The following is a 24669-nucleotide window of genomic DNA, read 5'->3' as shown; positions in this document are numbered from 1 at the left end:
GTCTTCCAAGATAAAAGTTCTGATGAATATACTATCGATTCTACATAGTTTGAATCAAGCATAAATATAAATGAAAGGCTTACAGAGGAAAAAAAAATACCTAAATTCAAAAGCATATATTAAAAACTCAAAGATTAGAATGTTTAGTGAAAAAAAAAATGTTCTGATGTGTCAGATTTTCTGTTTATTAAGATCTTAATTTTGCTGAAATATATTCCAAAACATACTTATTCTGATTTTGCATTTTAATAAGGTATATACAAAACACAGCTGGTCATTTGTTGAACAGTGGGAATTCTTTTTGAATTAAAGGTCATTTTCTGAATATCAGTTTTAATTATTTTAATATCAATTAAACTAACATTGTTTAATTATAATTTCTTGCAAAGCATTGTGTTTTATAGCTCAGCAGATACAAAATAGTTATAAATTCATTGAATCTGCCTTCAAAGAGTTTATAGCATTTTGTGGGTATCATGATTATGAGTAGATTATTGCAACACAGAGTAGGATATGTCCATTGTGAGAAATTTAAATTCAGTTCTAAATATTTAAATCATACAGATATTTGGATTAATTGAACAGTGAGTATTTACCAAGAGCTTAAGGTCAAGAGGATATAACTTATTTAGAATTTAATCCTTCCTAAGTGTAGTGTTTTATTGATTAGGACCAATATCACCATTATCTTAATGGTAATGATAAAGTGACAATTTACAACATTAATTAGTTGAAAATCCTGCAGACTGCAGCAGTTTATTTCTCAGCTCTCTTTAGGATGTGTCCCTTTAAAGACGATCCAAGATGATAGTCAACCTCTAGCTATCACATCTGCATTCTTGGCAGAAGGCTAGAGGAGAACATGAAGAAGTAAGGTGGCAAAGTCAGACTCCAACCCTGTTTCAAATAAAGTTCCAAGAAGGTGTCATACAATATATACAACTTAGTCTCTTGGTCAAACTTACCTCCAAGCGAGTAGAGAAATAAAATCTTTATTTTTAGTGGCTACATGCCAGCTAAAAATTATGGTTAAAAATCTGCACTATCCTTAAAGACTTTTGGATTAAGGGTTTTTATTTTTTTATTTTTGATGTGTTTGTTGGAAAATGAACTTTAAGATAGTCCTAATTATTAGGAAACACCCATCTAGATTTGTTTTCCTCCTTTACTGAAGCTAATCCCCTTGAACACAATAAGCATCAAGACTTCTCTGTCATTTCTGTGTGTATGACACACAGATTACACATCATGAGTTCATTCCTCATCTCTGTTTTCAGTGCTTTAAAAATTTACTTGTACTTTTTAATCTTGCCTTGAATTCAGTATGATATAATTATGTAACTCACTTAAAAAGTTTAATTTATAATTTAACTTCTCAAGCTGCTATTAAAAAATCTATAATATAACTTTTTTAGTCTGTTGAAGATTAGGGTCAGTACATTAAAGGGCAATAAGTGTGTACAGGTAGGAATTTGGACCCCATGAGATGTAACAACTAAAAATCTGTCTCTGGAGACAAAAAGATATCACACACACACACATAAACCCCCAAACCACACATGTGTGTATATATATGTGCTCTTGAACAGACTCAAGACTCCCTCCATGAAAAATGGCAAATAGAGGTAATTGATTATCTGTTTATTATACTTCAGAACATTCATGAATATACAGTGATGATCCAGTTATAACAATAAAAGTTATATTTTGTTACATATCTTGTTTTTAGTACATACTTAATCAATCTAAATTGTTTAACATGTTTTTTAAAAGAGCATTTTGAGATCTTCCAAAAGCATTTCTTTTTTTTTAAAGAGAGAGTGAGAGAGGAGAGAGAGAGAGAGAGAGAGAGAGAGAGAGAGAGAGAGAGAGAGAGAATTTTTAATATTTATTTATTTATTTATTTATTTTAGTTCTCTGCGGACACAACATCTTTGTTGGTATGTGGTGCTGAGGATCGAACCTGGGCCGCACGCATGCCAGGCGAGCGCGCTACCGCTTGAGCCACATCCCCAGCCCCCAAAAGCATTTCTTAATAATCTAAAAAAAAATTGCTCAGCAGCTTATTTTACAAAGACAATAAATTCTATTTTAAAAATATTACTTTTATCTTCTCTTTATTTTGATTTATTTACATATGTCCAATTACTCCATTAGAAAATAGAGTAAATTACAAATCCTAAAGTAAACCGTGTTTAAATGAAATTAAATATATTTACTTGCTTGATATAGTCACAGCAAGTGAGAGTATTCTATCTCCTTGCTTTGTGTTCCTGGGGAACCTGCTCCTTCTTACTGTCTTGGTTAGCATGTGTAATTTAGGAATATAAATATGAAGCTATTTATTCATGTGTGGGTTTTTGCCTTTTAATGACATTCAGAATACTTTCATTTTGGGAGTTGGAATTGGCTGTTGTGAAATGATTTGGAAGAAGACATAATCATTGTGCGTGTAATGTAAAGGTTATGTAACTTTACGTGTATCTTTTGTCTTTGCAGTGTGTGCAGGAACAGAGAATAAACTGAGTTCCCTCTCTGACCTGGAACAGCAGTACCGGGCCTTGCGCAAATACTATGAGAACTGTGAGGTAGTCATGGGCAACCTGGAGATAACCAGCATCGAGCACAACCGGGACCTCTCCTTCCTGCGGGTAAAGCTGTCTCTTTCTTTCTCTTCTCTTCTTTATGAGACGACAGTGGTGTCATGATGTGTAAAGGGAGACCTGCTGGCTTGGACCTGAGAGCTATGCTTTCTTGCCCGGCAGGGTTTGTGACTAGGGGAAGAAGATAAGATACAGAAGCACACCCAGGAAAAGAACAAGAGTAACAATGACATGATGACTGACACCTTGAGTTACAGCAGTTACTGCTGCCATGAGATGGATAAAAGATTCTGTCAGGGTGTAGTACATGACATCTTGCAAGTCTGTCTTTTTCTGACAGGCTGAGGACTAGGAGAGTCAGAGGACCAATCAGATAATAATTGGTGACTTTAACCAATCACTTCCTTTTCTGTTCCATTCCTGTCACTTTGGACATTTTTAGACTCTTTTGTATTACTATAAGAAAACTCAGATTGTTACCAAAAGTGGGGAGGGTGTTTGGTTTTGAAACCCAATAAATTATTTAAAGTAATCTCATGGGACATTGAAAATACTTATATAGGTCATGTATGCATGCATATAATGTGTAAAGATGAAGTTATCCAGAGACAATCTATCCTTTGGAAATTTCTTTTGGCCTTTTTTTAATGTTACTCTGTTAAACAAGCTATTAAATGCTAATACCTACAGTTTTTCTTTAACTGGAATAGTTGCAGGAAAATCTAAAATTAAAATGGACTGTACAAGGTGATCTGGGAATGTGGTTTTTGCACAATGAAGAATTTATTATTAGAGAAGAATTATTAAGATACATTTTAGATAACATTACCGCTACATATTTGGAATTATTTTCAACAATATTCAATATATCTTAGGAGTATTGTCTAGCATAAATCAAGATGATAATATTCCCAATACTGATATGGTAAATTATTTAGTGGATATTATATTATTTAGAGAACTATGATAATTTTAATAGTTTTTTTAAACAAGAAATAAAAATGATATTTAAACATTGTATGTTTGACATAAATGATATTTAAACATTATATATATATATATATATATATATATATATATATATATATATATAGGCAGGCTCTTGTTCAAAAAGGGAATATACACAAGCTGTTCTAGCTAATATAAAAGAAACTCAATGGCATTCTGGAAGAAGGGAAACTAATGGAGAAAATTGAATTGTGAAACAGGGCAAAGAAGTAGTCTATATAGTATGTTAGATTGGAGCAATATTAGAAAATTCAAAAATGCAATCTAGAGACTTTTGCTTTTCTTCAGGTGTGTGTTTGCTTTGTCTTCTGCATGTGTACCTAGTCTTCTTGAACAACCAAAATAATTATTAATATTGTAAATGACAATCTTTAAATTGAGTAACATTAAAATCTTATATTTTTTATAATTTTAGTATTCCCATTTTTTTATAATAGATTAAAAAGGCTAAAGATAGCCTTTAGTCAATTTTTAAACTTTATGAAAGTGGCATATAGATGTTGATGTTGGATATCAAACTCTTTGAGTGGCCATTCTGATCTAAAAAAAAAAAGAAAGAAAGAAAGCATTAAAATAAGCAGATTTGGAGGAGAATAAGATAAGGAAGGCCACAGTTTCTACCTGAAACAAAAACTAAGTTGTTTCTTCAAATAACTAATGGCTAGTTCCTAAGTAGCATCTTTAAAACTTTATATAAACTTTGTACTCTACCTGGTCACAGTGGTTTACTCTTATAATCCCTGCTACTTGGAAGCTGGAGGCAGAGACAGAGAATGGCAAGTTTTAAGCCGGCCCGAGCACATAGACCTTGTATTAAAAAACAAAAAAAAAAAACAAAAAGAAAAAAAAAAGAAAAGAAAGTAAAAGAAAAAAGACTAATTTTAATAATTTAATAGTATTATTTTGTCTTTTTCCTTGTTGATGACATACTTTTTTCTTTATAAAAAATATTTTCTACTCATGACATATATCTACTTCTTAATCCAAGCATACGATAGCAAGTAATCTATTGTCCGTGACTTCAATGATCGTGAAGTCTGTAGAGGATTACAGATGTGCAATACATAACTACTGTGTGTGTGTATGTGTGTGTATTTACGTATTATATAAGTATGCATAAGCATAAGACAAAAAAGTTTTATAGTTATATAACTATGTAGTTGCTAATACAAAAAAAAAAAGTACCCAGAATCATAAAATATTGTCTTGAGTTAATAATAGGCATACATGTTGAGCAAAGAAAAGAATGGCTAATTTCTAAGGATTCTGGAAAGTTTTCATCAAAGAGATGCTTGAATTGAATCACAAGAAAATGAATAAGAGCTCATGAAGTGGGTGGGGTGGAAGGCTAGCACATTCCAATGGGAGTAACTAGGTTAAGACTTAGATTGAAGGACTAAATCAGAGGTAATAAATGGGTTCTTTGTGTGCATTGTTCCAAACACTAGGCATTTACATGCAAATAAATCACATGTGGTTTCTGCCCTACAATGCAGTGGGAATAAAGAGAAAGTTTGAAGGTAGACTAAAATATTGCATTGGGAAGGTGGTGAGTCTTATATTACAGATACTTAGGAAATAATAGCATGGACAGAACAATTTAACATTTTGGGATTAGATTAAATAGTCAAGGGAGTTTGAAAGAAATAAGATAAAGAAGTGGACAAAGGACAGAACACCCTGGATTCCTCACTGTTTGATACTTGATGAGTTTAGTGTTGCAATAACTCTTCAACTGAGTCCTGAGAACAGAGACTGTTTGCCAAAATCCTCATAATAGTATATTATTGAAATCCATTATTCCAAATTATACCTTAGAATATACTAAAAGCTCTCCATTTAATATAAAATTATATTCTTTCTGCAAACCACATTATGGCCCATTTGGGCTCTTAGTATCTTTCCTCCAAAACACATAATCTGTCTATATTATAATGTAAAGAAGGTGTATTTTCCAATATACCATTATTTCCTTCATGTTTTGAATTATATCAATGAGTAAGAAACTTGCATTAATCTAGTATATGGATCGCATATCCCTCAGGTTTATTTATACAACTCTAATTTACTGAACAACTTTCCATAGAAGTTTCACAATTTCCCTTTCTCCAAGAACGACCTAAATCTGTCATGTGTTTGGAAAGGCATCATGGGTAGTGATCTTCGAATGATTCTGGATTTATTTATTTACTTACTTCTGGAAGTCAAGTAAATCACCTTTGCTTTAAAAGGATTTCCCATTAGTAGTGTTTTGTCATTTGTTTTGTTTTGTATGAAGACACCCTAAGTTGTATAGATTCATGAAAGCAGGTTACCCAGATACCCTGTTTAACTTACATATACAATCAGCATTGTCTAGAGCAGCACCTCAAATATAGTAAGTTAAGTATTTGTTGAATGAACACATGAGTACTTTTCTTCAATTATGGATCCTGGCTTTCTATGTGTTATATTCTCTAAATGAACATGTGAATCTCTCTTCATAGTCATGTTATTTCGTTGTATCTCCACCAACAGGCCAGGTGTTTGGGAATAAGACAGGCTGGGTCAGTCAGAACTCCTTTACATGAGTGGATTGTAGCCAAGAGTGTTCAGTTTCTGTAGGAGTTAGTTTCTTATTCACTTGGGTACCAGAACACAGCCTTCTTTTGTCTTGTGGTTTGAATGTCAGAGAGGATGTGCAAACAAGAGAATGGAGCCAGAACTCTGAAACAGACACAAATAGCTGAAAAAGAGAGCTATTTACCCAAATACTGATGTGGGAGCCATTCATTTCCAAGGTCTAGTGTGCTTCTGAAGACTGGTTGGGTTCAGTCATTCCAGCCATAAAATGCTCCTGCAACTTCATGGTAATTTTATAATCTCCCCCTTTTCCCAATAAGCTGGACAGGATTGTTTCCTCTACTATAACTAAAATGTCCCATCTAGTACACCTCCCAAGATCTCAAGAAAGCAGCAAAAGTAGGCCTTTGAAATTGGACTGAAGATATATTCATAAATAAGCCTTAAAAAATCCCTCTAATGATTTGTTAGATACTTTGTTACAATGATTTGTTAGATACTCTTAATCTTTGTTAGATACTCTGTTTTGTTGGAATAAGTTTAAAGGCATTATTTTCAAGATGCTTTTATTGTAACAATCTTGATGCTCTTTTAACCAGTTTTGTTTTTTCAGTGTTCAGTTTTTACATTTCCTTTTGGAAAAGATTGACTATGTTAACATTCAACCCTCAAGATACCACATAGTTGGCTAGAAAAAGGGCCTAAAACTTATTTACTGTGTGCTTTATCATGATCACAAGGTTAAGACATGTAATAGAAAGCTGCAAGGCTTAAAAATCACAGACTTTGTGCTATTGTCTTACACTAGTGAACTCTCTAAAGCAAGGCAAAATGTAGCACATAATGGGAGTGAATTATTAGACCTTTTACCCTCATTAAAATTCTTGGAGTCTTTTATTCTTTGATACCACATGGGTCTTCTGTGCTACTGCTGGCATTCAATAACTCAGTGCTTCTAGAAAGGTGACAGAGCCACCAGCTTTTGTACCTTAAATTCATTTTCTCTATGTATCTACCTTAAGCAAATAACTATCAATTGCCAACTATATATAACACAGTGTGGTATGTATGTAGGGTATATATAAGGACTATTAATACCTTTCCTTACCCATGGCTATCATAGGTAGTAATTTTTAATCTATGACTTGATTTTAATTTTACATAGATTGTTTTGGAAATAGTATATGTTAGGGTTATGAAATGATAAGTTTAGAAATTGGTATATGTATGTGGAATAGTAACATCATAAGTTTATTGGATCTCAGTATGCTGTAGTTCAAAAGCCTTAAAGTTTACTAGTTATACATGTCTTTTATAAATAAAGAAAAGAATGCTTTAAGATATATTTTAAAATAGCACCACTATATTCTATTGTTGATAGAGAAAGGCAATAACTTTGAGAAAGAAAATATAGTTTTTAAGGGAAAATGATAAATATGATATCTTCTCTCAGATAATAAATAACAAGCATAGGTGTTATGAGTATGTAACAAACTTTTAAAAGCATTATCTGTTTTTATTGCATAATTTGACAGAACTAGGTGTTTTGTGATATCATCTAAAAATTTCTTTTTTTAAATAAAAATCATGTAAATATGTAACTCATTTGTCTCAAAAAGAAAATGTCCTATTCTTAAATTAATAATAGCCTTTGTTTTTATTTAACAATGAACATTTTATAATGTGATCCACATCCTCTATTATTAGGATATGCATGGGATTTTTCAGACTTGAGGATGTTGCTTTTCTCCCACTCCATAGGACATGAAATTTGTATCTCTTTTCCATTGATGGTAAAGAACTTATTCTTTTCCATTCTCTTTCTCATACCTCCTCCACTTCTGGCTAATGACATACTTTTGCAGGAAGGCAGAGAAAGATATAACTCTGAGACTAAAAAATGCTGACTGGCTTCCTGGAGTCTAACACCTTGAATTCATTAGCATGGTTTTGTTACAATAAAGTCACAAATGATGCTTGGCAATAATGCGTTTTGAGTTGCAGCAAGTAACTATACTTTGACCTGTTCCTTAGCTATTTTCAGTAAGAGTGGATTACCAGTGAGACTCAATAAAAAGTTCTGAATTATTCACATTTCATCTCTACCTTTAGTGCCAACTTTTCATTTCTTTTGGCAGTTTATAGTGGATGATTAGAATACATACTTAAACATAAATAGATAATTTATAAAACACTTATTTCTTTGGGTGATAAAATGATTTATTGAATAGTTTGTTTAAATACAAGCTACCATTGCCTGCTTGTTTTTAGTTCATTAAATACCAGGTAGAATGAATTGTGTGGGAGAGATTACATCAGAGAGATTGATTAGAATCAGGATGAGAAAAGTAGACTTTAGAATCATTAAAAATTGGTGAGAAAAACACCATTTCAGTGAACCAGCTATGGCATCAGAAAGCAGGCCCACATGTATTATCTTATCATAATTAGTGAAAAAAATGAGTATGACATTTTCTTATATAGCATATATAATTAATCAGTGCATAGATTCTAACTGAACTTCAAAACGAGAGTACAGTTATGAATTTGTTTTCCTGAAAATATAATATAGAAAAGTAGTATATTTGTAATTTTGTTAAATGATGGACAAGTAAATAAAACTCCCTTGTCACATATTTACATCTTTAGCTATTTATTCATTGAGCATAGTAGTGTAAATTTTTCTTCCATGTCATTAATTGGGACAGATTATAAGAGAGGGGTACAAAGATCAATATCCACATGTTTAGAACTCACTACCATTAGGTTCAAAGAAGCTCCGACTTCAAGAAATATCTTGGTCAGGCAAACAAGTATTAAGTATTAGAATAATGTGGAGTATGCCAACTTCTTTAAGTTTTTTTGTTGGTTTGAATTACATGCAAAATTGCCTTTGTGGTAAATGGAAATATTTGCTGCATTTGCTGTATTTGAACATATTTGGTGGTCTCCTAGCTTGGCGAGATGGAGAATACTGAAAAGGAAGTACAGAGAATAATAATATATAACATGTCAGTTGGGTCAAAGCATACATTCTGGGTTAAATGGAATTTTCAAAGCTTTGATAGTTTCTGCAAGCTGTTCCTAAGATCGTTAAACATAATACATATGCAATTTTGTATGTATGTATTTACAGCTGGCTTTTTAAATTGAAACTTGATTTTGTACTAAATTTAATCATAGAACTTGTATTGCATTTGAAAAAGCTATGCAATTTACACTTGGCTTACGAATATATATATATATATATATATATATATATATATATATATATATTTTTTTTTTTTATTACTCAGGCGTTAAGTACTATTTAATCTGAAAGTATACATTGAATCAAAATACTGATCCTCTTCAGAAATCTTACAAGATAAATCAAAAATTAAAAATGTACATATTCCTAATTTGGCACTTATTTAAGCATATTTTTTAAATTTTCTTCTTAACTATTTAAATAAAATATTAAATAAAAATATATTCAAGAGTTTTCTCTATATTTTTAAATATTAAAACTAAATAAAACAGAACCTTTAATAAAGATACATATTCAACAGAAAACAAGTATTTTAGGGAGTATTAGAAGAAATGATAGAAAAAAAGAAACAGATTGCTATTTACAACTCTAATATTTATAAATGCATATGTAAATAAATATAAATTCATGACCATTTATATTGAGGTATGTATAAATGCAAATTACCATTTTCTAGGCTCAAGAATTAGATTGCTATAAAACAGTAACTATATGCCATGTTCTGAGGGAATATTATTAAAAATAAAACAACTAAAATGAGAAATAACTAATTTATTTCTAATAAAAATAATTAATAATAAAGCTGCTCTTAAAACGTTTTGATTCCCCAAATTTCAATGCACTCTACAGATAAAAAATGATATTATTGCAAATGTACTTAAATTTTAAGTGAGTTTATTAGGAAAAAATGTTCCTTTATACATAATTCTGAGACCTGTCATATTTAAATTCAACTTTAATATAAGTATAATGAATTTATAGGCTGATCTCAACCTTAAGTATAGAAGAATCCAAGTAACAAATACATTTTACTCTATAGTTCTTTAGTGCTTTTTGCACTCATGGAAATGGAGTGCATAAAGGTTATTTCTTCACCTCTCTTATTTGTAAGCAGCAAGGTCCTTGGTTCAAAGTGAGGACAAATGACATTTAACTGAGTTTGTAAGATTAACAAAAGCATTTCTCCAGTGAGCTTTTAGTTCTAAAACCAAACATTGGAATTTAACCAAATAAAACCTTTCTCAAAATTTACAACTATGTACATTTTTATTGGCTTTATTTTTCTCTGACTCTTAAAATGAAACACTTTGTTTTCTTTTTCTTTTTTTTTTTTTTTGAAAGAAAGAGCAGATTTAAACTTGAATAATTTTGTATGAGACCAAATCAATTTTAAAGGTCTCTCTTTGGTCACCTAGAGTATAATTTAAAGATCAAAAGGGTAAAAATAAAATGTAAAAAACCATTGCATTTAGAAACACTGTAATTATTTCTCCTGATCCCTAATTTGAACCCATTTTCTATAAAATATCACATTTAAATATATTATAACAGTGGTAAAAATTAAGGTAATTGTTTTAGTACATATAAGCCTCTTCAAAATCACTACTGTTAAATTTCTGCCTAAAAATCAGAATATGTAATTGAGTGTTGAAGTAAATCCTCTTTAACAATTTGATGTCCCATTTGTTTCCAGAAATATAAGTGCCTTTCCTGGTGCCTGGTACCTTATAGCTCTTCAGCAATAGGTGGTTCTGTCTAAACTTCCTGGGCTACTTTCTTACTTAACTCTCCAAGTCAACAACTATAGTGGCATGCCCAGAAGATTTGACAATGCAGTTTTACAAAGATTTTTCAGAAGCTCAGCCTTTGGTTGAGCATGATTTTATATTTTCAGAAAGGTGAAATTATAAGTCAAATGCTTGGTTGTTTTAAAGAGGCAGTCAGTTACTAAAAATGTGCAAAGGCTTTACAAAGTTAGTAACGGCTGTTTTGACAATCTAACAGACATCATATCATGTAAGCACTGGGAAATATTCATAAAAGAAATCAATGAGGCATCAATAAAGCCTTAACAAGAGTTCATGAAAGAAGAACAGTGGAAAATTCAAGCAACTAGGGGTTACATACCTGAATTGTATTGTGTTCCCTCTTAACCTTTTTCATCCTCTGAAGTCCAAAACTCTTAGGATAAAATCCAGAATTGCTTTATTATTTGGCCCCTGCCCAAAGCCTTATCTTCTTGCTGCCATTTGTGACATTAAATTTTCTGGCCATCTTTCAATTGTAGCCACCTTCCTTTTTGAATTCAGCTCTACTTCTACTACTTTTTTTTTTTTTTTTAATTCTCAGGCCTTTCCCCTCACAAACGCAAGCATGTGCACACTTACTTCTATCTTGGATAGGTTCTGTTCAATCTTTTGGTCTTCTTTATCAATCATTTCTTTATAAGCACTCATATGTCTTAGTGAATTCCTTTCTATTACATACATTCATAGTTCCTCATGCTTTTTGGTAGCACTTCTACTATAGCAATTCTTTAAGTATCTGTTTAATTTCTGTTTATAATAATAATAAATAGTAGGAAAAGTCATATCTAGTTTAATACAGAATTTGCATAAAACCCAGGCTCTATTGTGTAGTGACTACTCTGCAAATGAATGAAATGAATGAATAGGTAAATTTTATAACAATAAGAATGGATTATTTTATACTTTATAACTTTGTCCATCAGAATGAAATACAAAGGAATTATTTTACATTATTTACTTTTCTAATTGGAGTTTCTCTCCACAGTGTCTTTTTGAGCCTGTAATAACTTTTATCTTATGTTCTATGAAATGGTTTGGTTAGTAATAAATGTTATGCTACCTACAGTGGAAAAATTGGAAATTGAATTTACATACTTACTCACATACATAAAAGCCTAATGGACATGTAGGTAGCTTAGTTTGCTGCCTAACTGTGTTGCTTAAACAAAACCAAATAACTATCACAGCCTTATGCATCTCCTCTGACCTGCCTTCAATACCCGAAAATTCCCACCCATTAACATGTTCCCCTCTAATAGTTCATTTTTTTAAAATAAATAAAGTCTCTATGATTTTGCATTCAGTATTTTCCATTTATGGAATGTCTTTTCACACTTCTCTTTTGGAAAATCATGCATTCTTTAATAACTTATTCTAAATATAAGTTATTTATTCCCCAACATTAATATGTTCTCTAGATTTGATCTGTTTCCTCACACTTACCATCAAGACAAGCAGAACTGATGTCTTTCATTGTTTTCCTATTGTACTAAGTACATATCTGCATTATTACATTTGTCACATTGTGTGGGAATGTACTGAATTATAAGATGCACTTTCACTTTTGTCTATATATATATGACAGAGTATATGTTCAGTAAAGTTTTATTTGTTGAATAGAAAAAAGTAAGCTTGGTTAAGTTGTTTTCTTAAGTGAATCTTACTATACTAGACCTATATTTTTTCTAATAAGAAACAGTACAAGTAAGTATCTTTAGACTCACCTCCCAAATAACACTTGTTGAGGTGGGTGCAAGGCAATGTGCTGGTTTAGTGGCTAACCATCTCCCACTCCTTACTATAACTTTGCTACAAAGTGTTATTATTCCCATTTTAGAAATGATGAAATTTAGGCTCAGAGAAATTAAATGGCTTTCTAGGACCATAGAGCTAACAGGCAAAGTGAGCATTTTTACTCATTCTTTTGCTTCAAGATTTATACATTTGCATTTTGCCTTATTCTTGATTACTATGTACCAGTGATACATCTATTATTCAGAATAGATTTCAGAAGAAATAACTAACCTATTAATTAACTAACTGAGTTTGAAACAAAGCATGGAAATTTTTATAGCCAAATCATAAAATTTCAGAACTATATTAATTATAGTAGGAGATAGGCTTTGGGAGAGCCATAGCCATTGGTAGACCAAGGATTAATCAATATTGAAGGCAGTGGGTATGAGAAAGACATCATGGAGAACACTGGGGGTACGTACACTTTAATGTTTAGATTTTTCCATCATCAGAATTAAACATTCACTTATTCATCAGCAGATGTCTCTTGACTGGCAATTCTTTGTAATTTATTGTGCTGTTTTATAAAGAGTAAAGACTAAGTTAATTAACAATACTGAGCCCAAACATTGTAAATACGTAAGAATGGTATAATCAATGCTACAGACATTTCCAGAATGGACTCAAATCTCTTTGAGAACAATGTGTCATTTTCATTGTGTTTATGTCCTTAGTACTTAGCACCCTATTTGGAACTCAAAGAAGGTCTGAGATAAATAATGAATGATTGAATAGTATGCATGGGGAGGGTCAAAAAGATTTATATGGAAATAAAGCTTGAATTAGTTGAAAAAAAGAATGGGGATTATAAAAGATAGAGACTAGAAGTTGCTCTAAGTGAACATCCAGAAGATCTTCTCCATTTTTAATTCAATTCACAGATGTGGAGACAAGAAAGGGAAATAAAAGGGAAATAAGACACTAATTACTATCTGAATATGGAGGTGATAGGTGAGGAAGTAAACAAACAAAAAAATGTTTTAGCCTCCTATATCAAAATACCTCAAATAATCAGTTTATACAGAAGAAAGATTTAATTTTGGCTCACAGTTTATAGTCCATGATCAGTGGGCCTATGGCTAGGCAACTTAACCTGGTAGGAATCTGTGATGGAGCAAACCTACTCACTTCGTCATGAGCTAGCAAAAAAAGTAGGACCAGAGTCTCATAATTCCCTTTGGTGATATGTTCTTAGAGACTTTGGGACCTCCTACTACCTCTTAAAGATTACATACCCTCACAGTAGGTCAATCATAGGGATCAAGCTTTAATACATGGCTCTTTGTGGGACTTCCAACATTCAAACTATAACAAATTCTGAGGTCTCAAATCTGGGCAGTAGGGCAGATGTTGTCCCGGTAGTTAACAGGAGAGAGGCAGGAGAACAAGTTTTTGCTAAAGGTATCTGGTGAGAGTCTTCTTGAGTTCCTATCAATTTTTTTAGGAAACCTTCCTTATTGGAATTGTACTCTGCATCCCAAGTAAGGTACACTGCCAGGGCTCTATCAATTATCAGGTAGGAAGGTAGCCAGGGAATGTAATTGTAATTAAAGCATTTATCAGTATACATTCTATTTGCAAAAACTAGATGACTATTGCGTGTTCATTCTCCTTAATTAAATTCAGCAAACAAGAAGTTAAGCTTTGCAAATGATAACTTGTGCTTCAGCCTTTTGGGGCAATAACCTAGTTGTCTTTCCAACAAATGTAGTTTCCTGGAGAGCTTGGATTAACCTTTTATTTGCTGAATATAATTTAAACACATTTAAGAATCAAGATAAGTAGCTTCATTTTTATGGTAGGAACATATTTGGAAGTAGTCTAGGTGATAAAATTCACAGCAAACTCTTCTGGGAAATCCCTTTTGAATTTCCCTCTTGTCAGTTAAAGGACCTAACTGATGTCAATGGGTGGTGTCTTTGTGGACTGTTTGTCCTCAGTTTCATTCTATTTCAGGAGACAGTAGCACAGTAGCAAATGCTTTATTATTCCCCATGAAGTCAAGCTGTTGGAAAAGTGTCAGCCCTTATTATTCTCCCCAAAGAAGCAGAAAGCACAAGTTAACTAGCATGTGGTAAAAATAAAGAGGACTATGGTAATAGGTAAGAGGTTCAATCCTTTAGAAAGGAATGAGCTTGGAAGGAAAGAAGAAAAAGCATTAAGAATAATGGGATAGGTGGATTGGGGTGAGCAGAGAAGAAGCTGCAAATACAGGAATATGCTAATAACTAAAGCATGTGTGAAGTGGGTTTCAAGGTGTTTTCCAAATAGCTTAGATTTTTTATCTTTTGAATGGTAGAGTTTCACCTTATAGACCTTAAACTACTCTGCTCAGGATTAATAAGGCACCTTTTGCCTTAGTATCTTAGTATTTAGGTATAATCTGTCTTTTTAATGGAGAGATTCTCCCCACCCAGGTGAAGTAGTGGGCCAATTCCATTTTGCTGATGAGGGCACTGAGATACAGAAAGGTTAACTAACCTGCCCGAGGGTCATGGATCCTTAGCTGGTAGAACTTAAACTCAGGACATTCTAAAGAGTTTTACTCAAGAACTTAACTAAGTTTAACTTTGCAGATAATTAAGCTAAATTCTTGTGCCATACATCATTATTAAACAATTCACACTACCTTTGTCACTTTATAGAAAGGCAAATATTAAATTATTACATGTTTTCAAACAGAAATGTGTCTTATTCTTTATTACTGTTTAATTGTTTGTTCATGTCTTCTTTAAGAGTCTCCTACATATGAAAAAAATCACATATCCTGCTAGCATAAATGTTGCTAAAAGAATAGTCAAATCCGTTGCTCAATACTGCTTAGCACAGATTCAACAGTATTTCTCAGACTGCATTTGAACTCTTATGTTCAGAAAAACACCCTATGTTTAAGAGTAGAATTGACTGACTAGAGTGTGGTTATAATAGGCAATTGGGGTAATATGTTCCAGAAAGCCATGTCTCCAAAGTAACAGTTGAAAGAAGTGGGTGTGTTGACCCTGGTGAGGAAAGTAGGAAAGGGAAGTGTAGTAATTATTTTGAGATTATTTGGAGGACTCTCATTGAAAAGGGAGTGGTTCAGTTTAGAGTTGTTCCAGAAGAGGGAATTAGGCGGAAGTTTAAAAGGAGGCAGATTTTGGCTTAAAAGAAAGAATTTGCAAACAATTAGAACATTCTAACAATATAATGGGGTGCCTTGTAAGTTAGAGAAAATGGACAGCAACTTAATTGAACACCTTGTATTTTCCAGGCACTGGGCCATTTACACTGTAGAACAGCAAAAAGAAAAGATGAAATTCAAGAGTCTAGCATATTTTAGGCACCTAGTTAATGTTAATTAGTTATCCTCCCTTCCCTGTGTGTTTCTTATATATATTCATAGCAATCCAATAACATCATTTATCTCAGTATTTTTCAGTAAAAGAGAGTCTGTCCAAAGTCAAACAGTAAGAAAGGGGGCATAGCTAGACGAGAATCTACATCTCTCTCTTCTCTAATATCGAGTCCATTCTACCATGCACTCTCCCCTTTCTCACTTAAAAAAAAAAAAAATCTGTTCTTATAACACTGTGGAAACAACCAAGTAAGATCAGGAAAGGAGGAACATGATTTTGTGGGTTTCATAGAAAGTTGTTTAGAAAATTCTAAAGTCCTTTAGTCTTTTTAACTCTTCCATTTTCTTGGAGAATGATACACTCACTGCCTCAGCAATTGTGGCATGTGACTTCTGAAAAGATAGTAACATTTCTAACCTTCCAAAGATAGGTTTAGTGAGGTGATTGGGGTAGCTGAATGCACTCTGGAATTGCTGTTTTACCCAAATGCGCCCTCCAGGATTTCCTCTTTAACTTTCTGCATTTATGGGATTTGTGTCCAAGAGGAATTTTGAGGGTTTTAATAAAGTGTGATATAGAAAATACTGGCATTGCTCATGAATACCAAGCTTATCTTTCTTTTAATTTAATTTCTTTAGTCTAGAAGGCTTGTTGCTTATTGGAGTCTTGTTAAAATGTTATGCTGCTTGGCTGCTTTCTCTAACATCTCAGCTTTAGATTTTATCTTGACCAAAGTTTGTTGAACATATTTCACTGATCTCTCTTCACCAATAGTTTTGCCTGTTAGACGATGTAAGGGGAAACATCTAGGTCTACTCTCTGAATTGCTCTTGGGAAATCCTACAAGTAGGTTTCATAGCATTCTGGCCTGCACTGTTTCTTATTCTTTCTGATCTAAAATGTACCTACTTATGACTCATTTCTGCCACACTGCTTCTTTCAAGTAGTTAATGGAAAACAAAATCCCAAGGTTCTGTTCTCTCCAACTAAATGCTGTGTTCTGGGACAAATTTATTTAATTCTCTGAGTGTTCTGTTTTCTTTCCAAAAATGAAAATATTACCATTAAAGCAATATTATATAGCTTTTGTTGGTATTAAACTGTGTTCATAATTGTCATATCCATATGCAACTATGTTCTTACTTTAATATTTTTATGGAAACATTTTCTACATAAAAACATATTTTAAAGTTAAATTTAATTTTACTACTACAAATGAAACTTCAGTATTGCCACCATAAGTATAAAGTAATAAAACATCAATGCAGAACCTAAATGCCTGACTGCTAAAGACTCCAGGCCTGAGGCTTTCTTTGTTTCTTTATTAGAAGAAAGAATAGCTAGAGTTAGAGATAGAGACACACCACTGAGGCTTTCTCTTTGATGTAATCAGAAAGAAGAACTTCCACACAATGTGATTCAGGGCTACTTAATGTACTCCCTGTGTGTCTGAAATCACTTTTTATACCACCCTTTGGGAAGTGTAGGACTCAGTTTTCTTCAATAACCCACATGTGGTCTTCACTTTTAGAGACCATGATCTGAAAAACTAATGTAATGAGGTTCTAACAGTTGGTGACTCAATGGATTTTTCATATTAGGTTTTCTGCATGAATTTTAGGTTTTATGGAATTTTTTTGAAGGAGCAGTGTCATTTCCAGTAGTCATCTGATTTTTTTTTTGAAAGAGAAATGATATTGGTATCTGATAAATTTTTTATTTGACCTTGAAGAGATTCCTTAACTTTTTCAGTTTCTTTCTTTTTGGGGGGTAGAACAACACCCAGGAGGAGTCAAATGCAATTGTAAAAAGCGGAGAATACACAAACATGTCTGACATATAATAGATGATAAAAACTATAAGTGTTTTCGTGCAGGGCATGGTGACACATGCCTGTATTCCCCGTGACTCAGAAGGCTAAGGGAGGAGGATTGTGAGTTGAAAGCCAACCTCAGCTTCTTAAGGAAGCTTTCCCTCAGCAGCTTAGTGAGACAGTGTCTCAAAATGAAAAATTAAAAAAGCATCTGTGGATGTAGTAAAGCATGGTAAAGCAATTCAGGTTCAATCCCCACTGTGGCTCTGCTTTATCTGTCTTAAATAATTGAGGTTTTTTTTTTGGTATTAAGGACTGAATTCAGGGGTGTTTTACCACAGAGCTACATCCCAAATTGTTTTTTATTTTGAGTCTTCATGAATTGCTGAGGCTGGCTTGGCCTGCTCTATTTTCTATGCAACTAGAAATACTGTTGAAAGTTGGGGTATATCATTTTTTTTATTTTGTATTATAAAAGAGAAAAAGAGTTTGAATGCACAGGATTTTGAAGACTAAGAAAATACCTTATTAATTTTTATATCAATTGCACATGCAAAAGATAAAATTTTAGATAAATGTGTTTGTTTAAATAACTACATGATATTTTAGAAGCAACATTTATAAACATAAAATAAATGAGAGGAAAAATACTCCTGTGGAAAAGAGAATTTTATTTTAAAAGACTGAATTATTACTGGAGGTAATTGGTTATAAATTAGAGGGAAAAAATGACCAAAGAGATGAAACAAATACCAAGGTTATTTTTAAGCTATCAATGCTTTACAGACAAAGGGGTTGAATGAAATAAAATGTCCTAATGTTAGTCTAGTTGAAAAAAAATTTTTGATTGCAGAAGCAAATTGATCAGATTTTTACTAGCACAAAGAAGATGCTGGACAATCAATAGATAAATAAGTTGTCAGAAACAAAAACAATTTCATACACAGGTGGCAAGGATGGGGGGGTCATAAATGATGAAAATGGCCAATAGTGAAGAACAAAGGTACATTTTTAAAGAAAGACATGTTTAATCATACATGTTGATCCTCCTTTTTAAAAAAAATTTCCTACTGTATTTTCTCCATGAAGTCAAGAAATAAGGGCACATTCAAGTGGACCAGTTCTATATATATAATTAATGGGAGAAGAGGAAAAATTAGAAAATCCTGGAAACATTGCAAAGGTGCTAATATAGTAGGAGAACAGTCAAATTGGGACCAAAGAAGAGCAGAAGCATGGTGATGGGAGCCATGGTGGTTTGTGGAGGGGGTGACAGGGAAGTAAGGCTTGTCCCTAGATGAGATTCCAGGGGGAAAGGGAGCTCATCACAACCTTTCTGCAATTTCCAAAAACATTTACAAAAGATCATCTAGTAGTAATTTTTTTTCTTAAGGGAATAAAAGACATGAGTAATATGGACAATAAGCAATGTGGGGGATCTTTTATAAGTAATTTCTACCAACTCAACTTTAATACCATTCAATAATGGTATTTTCAGTGCTTACCCTATGACTACACACTGGAATAATGTTGTTGTTGTTGTTGTTGTTCTTCTTCTTCTTCTTCTTCTACTACTACTTCTTCTTCTTCTTTTTATCTTTTTCTAATATTTAACTTTAAACATTTCATAGGGCTGTGGCTGTGGCTCAGTGGTAGAGGACTTGCCTGGCTCATGTAAGGCACTGGATTCTATCCTCAGCACCACATAAAAATAAATAAATACATAAATTAGACATTTCACTCCTCTCCATTAATGCCATTAATGCAAGATTACAAGTTAGCCATACATATATAAGTTTAATACATGGCAAAAGTGCTGACTTCCCAGTAGGCTCACCAATCAAGGACTGGTCCCTTGACTCAGACCAAATCTAGATAAACAAATAGTGATTAAAAATTGACTAACCCACACATCTCATACATAACCACAGTAACATGTCAGCAGATTTTGAAATAAGACGATTAGCAATGCAAATATATCTACCTGTGGCTTACAATAAGCAGAATAAACGAAAATCAGAACCTCCTGAGAATAGCAGCCCTCCAGAACTCTGCTCTAATGACTCTGAAGGACTCAAGACCTAGTTATCTAAATGCTTAAAAGGTTCTTTGCATTTGCTGGTTTCCTTAAACCCCACTCAAGCAAAATGATTTCTTCTTCCTTTGGCCTCTATCAACTCCCAGTGTTCAGTTCTATTTCATTTCTCATACCATATTGCAACTGTATATGCACTTGGCCATGCCCTTAAAGTTCAGTGTTATGAACTAAGACTTATTCATCTTTGCATCCTCCACCTAAGCATTGTGCCTGGCTCACCGTGGACATTTAGGACTTATGAAATAGATTTGCTGTAAGTGTAAGAAGAGTACTCCTATAAATATTTTTATGCAAACATCCCAGGGATGTAAACTATCAGTGAGAATAACAGAATTAAGGCTATATCATCCCATCATTTCATAAGAATAAGAAAAAGTAGTTATTTTTTCCTGCATCAAGTGTAGTAATAAGGAAGAATAATTTGGCTTCAAACATTATAGCAGCATAGGGATGGAAATAGGCTGAACTCTCTTTCTTCTATCTCTCTCTGTCACCGTGTCCTCCCACTTTTGGATGTTGCTTTCTTTTGTAGTAAATGCTGACTGATGTCTATAATTGAGGCCAGGCTAAGGTCCATCTATGTAACAAACCATTAGATGAAAACAGCCATCCTGTCAATTAGATCTATTTCAGGCGTCAAATTACCCTGAAGCTACACACACACAGACACACACATCAAACCAAAACAGAAACAACAATATCCTAATACTCAATAATGACTGTAAAATCATTGATACATAATCTCTTGCCAGCAGTCATGTTAAAGATGGAAATAATCACCCAATCTCTGTTGAAAGGCTGTTTTTAAGGTACAGCATATCTGTGATTCATCTTCCTACCTGTATGTATAGGTTTGCTAGAGGTTGGTATCTGCATGTCACTTTAATCTTAAAAACAGTATTAGCATGCTGCATGTATCTCACCCACTGTATATAGCTCTTCCAATTCCTGTCAGCCCTAATGTGAATATATATATATATATATATATATATATATATATATATATATATATATATATATATTTGGTATAGGATATGGAACCCAGAGATCTTTAACCACTGAGCCACATCTCCAGCATTTTATATTTTTTATTAGATAGAGACAAGGTCTCACTAAGTTGCTGAGACTGGCCTCTAACTTGCATTTCTCCTGCCTCAGCCTCCTGAGTCACTGGAATGAAAGGCTTGTTCCACAAAGCTCAGCCTTAGTGCAGATAATTTACGACAGGGAAACCAAAAACAAAACAAAGCAAAAAACACAAGGGCGAGGGGCTTAAACATGTAATTAGATATTTTATCCTGAAAATTCTTTTCCCTAAACAAAGCTATGTAGAATTGACTTCTAAAATGTTAGAATTCTAAATTGGCATTGCCATATAATCAAATCTAATGCTTTATGATGCTTGTTGGAAAACAAGACCAAGATATGACTTGGAAGAAATTATTGTTTCCTATGTATGGCTGGCTGGAGATATGTGACTAATTGTTTCTTGGTATGAAGTTCATCAAAACAACTCCATGGCAAGGCCTTCCTGACTATCAGTAGTTCAACAGGCCCATTCATCCCATTGCACTATTGTAAATGGAGGCGTAATTGTGATTTTACTATTTAAGAGAAGGTTGATAGATAATTTTTTATAATTAAAAATTTCTTAGAGCTAGATGGCATATAATTTGCTATTTAGTACTATTAAATATATTGTCATCTTAAAAAGAATATTATGACTAAAAATTTCCTTGAGCAGCAGCTTTTTATTTTTTTAATTTTTTTTTCATATTTTTATTGGTCAACTATCATCGTACATAATGGTGGACTTTGTTGTTATGTATTCATACTGCACACACTATGACTATATAATTTGGCCAATATCTTTCCCTTGTATTTCTCCTTTCCCTCTCCTCCTCCTTCCCTCTGGTCCTTCTCTTCTACTCTACTAATCTCCTTTCAGTTTTCATGAGATTTCTCCTGTACCCCCCACCTTTATTTTCCCTTTTTCTTCTTTGCCTTCCACACAGGAGACAACTTACTGAATTTGGCCTGTTTTGCTTAACATAATATTCTCAAGTTCCATCCATTTTCCTGCAAATAAGATAATTTCATTCTTCCTTTTGGCTGAATAAAACTCCATGTGTACATATACCACATTTTCTTTATCTATTTATATTTATCTGCTTATGGATACCTAAGCTGGTTTCATGTTTGGCTATTGTAAATGTGCTGCTATAAATATGGTTATGCATATATCACTATAGTATGATGACTTTAATTCTTCAGTATAAATACTGAGCAGTGGTATAGTTAGATAATATTCCAAGTCCTTTGAGGAACCTCAATACTGATTTCCATAGTGGTTGTACTAATTTAGAATCCCACCAAGAGAGTAGAAGTCTTCTTTTTTCTTCACATCGTCGCCAGCATTTATTATTATTTGTATTCTTGATGGCCATCATTCTAACTGGAGTGATATAAATATGAACATGCATAGCTCAATGTGTTTAAGTGTATGCAGGCATTACACTAGTAGTGTAGTAGATGATGGAATGTAGTTCCCCACTCCATTTCCATTTTTTCTGTTATCTGCATCATTCCTGGATACATATAGGAGTCATTAGTTGTGCATTTAAACCATTTCTAGGAGAGCAGTCTTATAAGATTGAGTTTTATTTCAATTTAAGACCAAATTGATTGCAACATTTAGCATAGTTTTATTGAGCATCTTCTAAATTCATTTGCAAATCACATTATTAATAAGCATTATGTAATATCCCTGAGATTGGAAAAGAAAATAAAAATCGGTTTCTCCTTATCATCACCCAAGGGGCTGAAAGGTCTTTAAAAACCAACAACCCTTTTCTAATTGCTTGTAAAACAAGTGACTTTCACCAAAGTGTTCGCAGGTTTGGTATTTTGGGGGAGGGGCATGTAGGGGGGGAGACAGTACATCAAAGTTCTATCAATGAACTGCATGCAGTGATAGTAAGAAGCCCTACATAAACCTTCCGTTTCCCACTGATGTCTTTTAAGGGTAGGATTTATCTCAAATCTGGCCATATATGCCTTTCCATCTAAAAATTGTATCAGCAAACTTTCTATCCAGAGCCTGGAATAAAAATCCCATTTTAGATGTAAATTGAGGTTTAGATTGACCCCATATGTTTGAGCTTAAAATTTTTAAAATCTGGGGTACATTATCTTTATGAAATATAATTTAAACAAGATATGGTGCTTTGGAAGGGGCCTATGGTGAAGGGAACCCTGAAGTTTAAGTTTCATTAGTAACAAGATATTCTACCTTTGCGCAAATATCATGGTGCAGGCTGAGGCGATTCCCTTGCCTACCATTGTCTGTGACACTTCTGAAATCTCAACAATACTCCTCTACTATTTCCATATAGCATCTATCTATATCCACAATTCTCTACTTGTTCCAACGCACTATAACTATTGTAAATGGAGGATATTTGTTATTTTACTATTTAGAGAAGGTTAATACATACCTTTTATTATTATAAATTTCTTATAACTAGATGGCCTATAACTTATTATTTAGTACAGTAACTATAGAACATATTATCAGATACATACATGTTTTAGTCAGCTTTTTTGCTGTTGTGACTAAAAAACCCAACAAGAACAACTTTAGAGAAGGAGAAGTTTATTGGGGGACTCATGGTTTCAGAGATCTTGGTCCAGAGATAGCTGGCTCCCTTCCTCAGGACTTTAGGTGAGGCTTAACATCACGAAGAGTGTGGCAGAGGGAAGCAGATTTGGACATGGCCACCATGAAGCAGAGAGAGACTCCCCAGATACAAAATATATACCCCAAAGGCGCACTCCCAATGACCCACCTCTTTCAGCCACACCCTCCCTACCTTCAGTTACACTTAGTTAATCCTTATCAGGGGATTAATTCACTGATTGGGTAATGGCTTTCACCCCTGAATGTTCTTGCATTGTTTCTTACAAGAGTTTTTATAGGACACCTAACATTTAAACCATAACACTATACAAATTAGAGAACATCCTTTAAGTCCATATATATCTCTGGTTCACTCCTATCTCCTTATATTTTAGAAGTCAAGCTTTCAGAAAGTGTTTACATGAATTGTCTTCTTATGAATGCTCACTCTCTAGTATAGCTTTTACTTTTTTTTTTTAACTCTGTAAACAAGCTCTTACCAAGATTACCAATTTATATTTTGTGCTAATTCCAATAGCAATTTTCCAGTCACTATCTTTGTGCCTTTTGATGCTGCTAACCATTTCTTCTTTGTTAAACCTTTTAGGTACCCCCAAAATTTATCTTTCTTGGTTACTTTCCAATTACTTGTCTCTTACTTCTTATTTTCTTTCATTAGCCACTCTTTTCTGCACCACCACTTAAATATTAATAGTACAATATGTTTTATCTTTCCCTTCCATTATTAAAATGCATGTTTTTATGTGTAATTTTTCTCTGCCAAACCTATCTCTCAAGTTAATGCAACTTTTTGGCATATCTGAATGCCTTTATAATTTGGTCAATCATTTTCTTTCATCATCTATTTACTACTATTCATCTAGGGATCCTGAACTTTATTCAAATCAGTTTTATTGCTAAAAATGTATTATTTT

At 33.1% G+C, this 24669-nt stretch overlaps 1 protein-coding gene across 2 annotated transcripts in view; it reads left to right on the top strand.

Moving 5' to 3' along the window:
* The window catches only part of ERBB4 (erb-b2 receptor tyrosine kinase 4), a 1081463-nt gene that overhangs the window by 400920 nt on the left and 655874 nt on the right, over window positions 1-24669 (top strand). For both annotated transcript variants that reach the window (XM_081261308.1, XM_081261306.1), the window contains exon 2: window positions 2500-2651. In XM_081261308.1, coding sequence (XP_081117434.1) covers window positions 2500-2651 — 152 coding nt within the window. The remainder of the gene's footprint in view (window positions 1-2499; window positions 2652-24669) is intronic.

The sequence above is a fragment of the Spermophilus citellus genome, assembly GCF_964194105.1.
Source record: "Spermophilus citellus genome assembly, chromosome: 11".
NCBI lineage: Eukaryota > Metazoa > Chordata > Mammalia > Rodentia > Sciuridae > Spermophilus > Spermophilus citellus.
The sequence above is the reverse complement of the archived record's forward strand: the minus strand, read 5'-3'. Positions and strand labels throughout refer to the sequence as shown.